This window comes from Penaeus chinensis, chromosome 22, assembly GCF_019202785.1.
Source record: "Penaeus chinensis breed Huanghai No. 1 chromosome 22, ASM1920278v2, whole genome shotgun sequence".
Lineage (NCBI taxonomy): Eukaryota > Metazoa > Arthropoda > Malacostraca > Decapoda > Penaeidae > Penaeus > Penaeus chinensis.
In genome coordinates, this window is record NC_061840.1 from 28,342,826 (window position 1) to 28,345,325 (window position 2,500).

At 33.4% G+C, this 2,500-nt stretch overlaps 1 protein-coding gene across 1 annotated transcript in view; it reads left to right on the forward strand.

Moving 5' to 3' along the window:
• The window catches only part of LOC125037156 (delta-sarcoglycan-like), a gene marked incomplete at its 3' end in the record, with an annotated part of 17,129 nt that overhangs the window by 6,850 nt on the left and 7,779 nt on the right, over positions 1-2,500 (forward strand). The window contains 1 exon segment of the mRNA XM_047630190.1: positions 1,803-1,874. Coding sequence (XP_047486146.1) covers positions 1,803-1,874 — 72 coding nt within the window.

Genomic DNA, 2,500 nt, shown 5'->3' on the forward strand with positions numbered 1-2,500 from the left:
GATAGAGAGAGAGAGAGAGAGAGATGAGAGAGAGAGAGAGAGAGAGATGAGAGAGGAGAGAGAGAGAGAGAGGAGGAGAGAGAGAGTAGAGAGAGAGAAGAGAGAGAGAGAGAGAGAGTGAGAGAGAGTAGAGAGAAGAGAGAGAGAGAGAGAGGAGAGAGAGAGAGAGAGAAGAGAGAGAGAGAGAGAGAGAGAGAGAAAGAGGGAGGGGGGGGGAGAGAGAGAGAGAGGAAGAAAATAAGAGAGAGAAAAAAGAGAGAGAGAGAGAGGAAGAGAATAGAAGAGAGAGATCTAGAAGCTTGTTAATGCAAAGTCAAACACATGTAGGAGTCAGAAGCATACTAATGATAGACAGATAGATAGATAGGCTGATAACCAAACAGATAGATATATAGATAAACATATATATCGATAAATAGATAGATAGATAAATAGATAGACAATAGACAGACAAACAGATAGATAAATAGATACATAGATTGATACATAGATTGATTGATTGATAGACAGATAGATATATAGGTAGATAACTAGACAGATATATAAATAGAAAGATTGAAATAGACAAATAAATATTAATAAAAATAATAATCATATCTTCTTAATCAGCTAATTTTCACGTCAAATACCAACTCGTTCGCCCCGTTTACCAATTAGCGAATGAACAACATGAACGGATACAGGCAGAAAATTGAACACGAATTCTTTTAACTGCGAGTCACCATGCATAGAGAGAGGCTAGCGGAGCGTTGCATGAGAGAGCAGGTTTAGCATCAAAGTAATGGGGGAGGGGGGAGGGGGAAGGGAAAGACGGGGAGGGGGAGGAAGGGGGTGGAGTGGGTGGGTGCGGGTTGGGGTGGGGGGTGGGGGAGTTGCGTGAGTATTCGTAGGGTTGAAGGATAAGAGTAAGATTGTGAAGGAAGAGAAGGAAGGGATGAAGGAAGGGAGGAAGGGAGGGAAGGGAGGGAGGGAGGAAGGATGGAAGTAAGAATGGGAGGAAGGAAGGAAGGAAGGAAAGAAGGGAGACAGGAAGGAAGATCGGAAGGATGGAAGAAAGAAAGCGCGGAAGGATAATAGTAAGAAAGAGAGGTAAGAAGGGAGGAAGAAAGAGAGGAAGAATGGAAGTACGCAAAAAAGTGGAAAGAAAGAAAGTAAGAGAAACGAAGGAAATAAAGAAGGAAATGAAAAGAAAGAAAAAAGAAAGAAAATAAAGGAAGGAAAGAAGAAAGGAGGATTAATTAAAATAAAATAAATAATTGAAGAAAATACCTTGGCTGAAGTAAGGATCTTGACTATAAAAACGCAATGAATTTTCAACATTTCATAAAATTCTTCCGATATACAATACTGGTGAGAGACTGTGTTTGTATAACGTCTAAAATAACTGAGATATCATTTCTAGTTATTTATAATTGGTAAGATAATACACGACGGATTTATTAAAAGGTTTTATAACACTAATAACAAACAGATTCACAAGAGTCACGGAAACACGCCGTGTTATTTTTCAAAATATCAAAAAAAAAAAAAAATAAAAAATAAAGATGATTTTTAAAGCTTATCTCTAAGGCACATGATATGGAAAAATAATCAAAAAGGGAAAATTAAATTTAACAATTAATACCTGCCCATAACCTTTTTTTTCCTTCTATAAATCTCACCTAAACAATAACACTTAACTCATAAACAAATGAATCCTATCACACGATTATCTCTCTCTATCTTATCTCCTCTTAAAGGCACAAGATATGGCAAAGTGTAATCAAAATAAAAGGAAAGTTAAACACTGAATTATTCCACAGGAGGGAATGGGGTCTCTTCACGTGGTGACCGGAGGCGTCGAAATGTCCGGAGCTTCGGATCTCTCGGGCAAGGTGAGTCGAACCTCTCTATTTTTATTATTATCTTTATTACTGTTATTATTTTTGTATTGTTATTATTATTGTTATTATTGTTGTCATTATGATCATCATCATCATTATAATTATTATTACTATTATTATTATTACCATTATTATTATTAGTTATTATTATTATCATTATTATTATTGTTATTATTATTATTATTATTATTATTATTATTATTATTATTATTGTCGTTATCATTGTCATTTTTATTGCCGTTGTCATTATTGGTCTTCTTCTTATTATTATTATTGTTATCATTATTATTATTATTATCATTATCATTACTATCATTATTATTAATAGTAGTATCATAATTATCATTAATAATATCATTATCATTATTGTCATTATCATTTCTACCATTATCACTAATCATCATTATCATTATCATCATCATAATCATTATTACTATCATTATCCTCATATAATCATAATCATTATTATTACAAACATTTTCCTCTGTCATACCTCAAAGCGAGCGATGTCAAATAACGTGTTATATTTTGAATTTCATCACAGTTAATATCCGTGATTATTATGCTTAATGTTATTATTCACATTTAGATAATTACTTGCATATATCAAATTAATT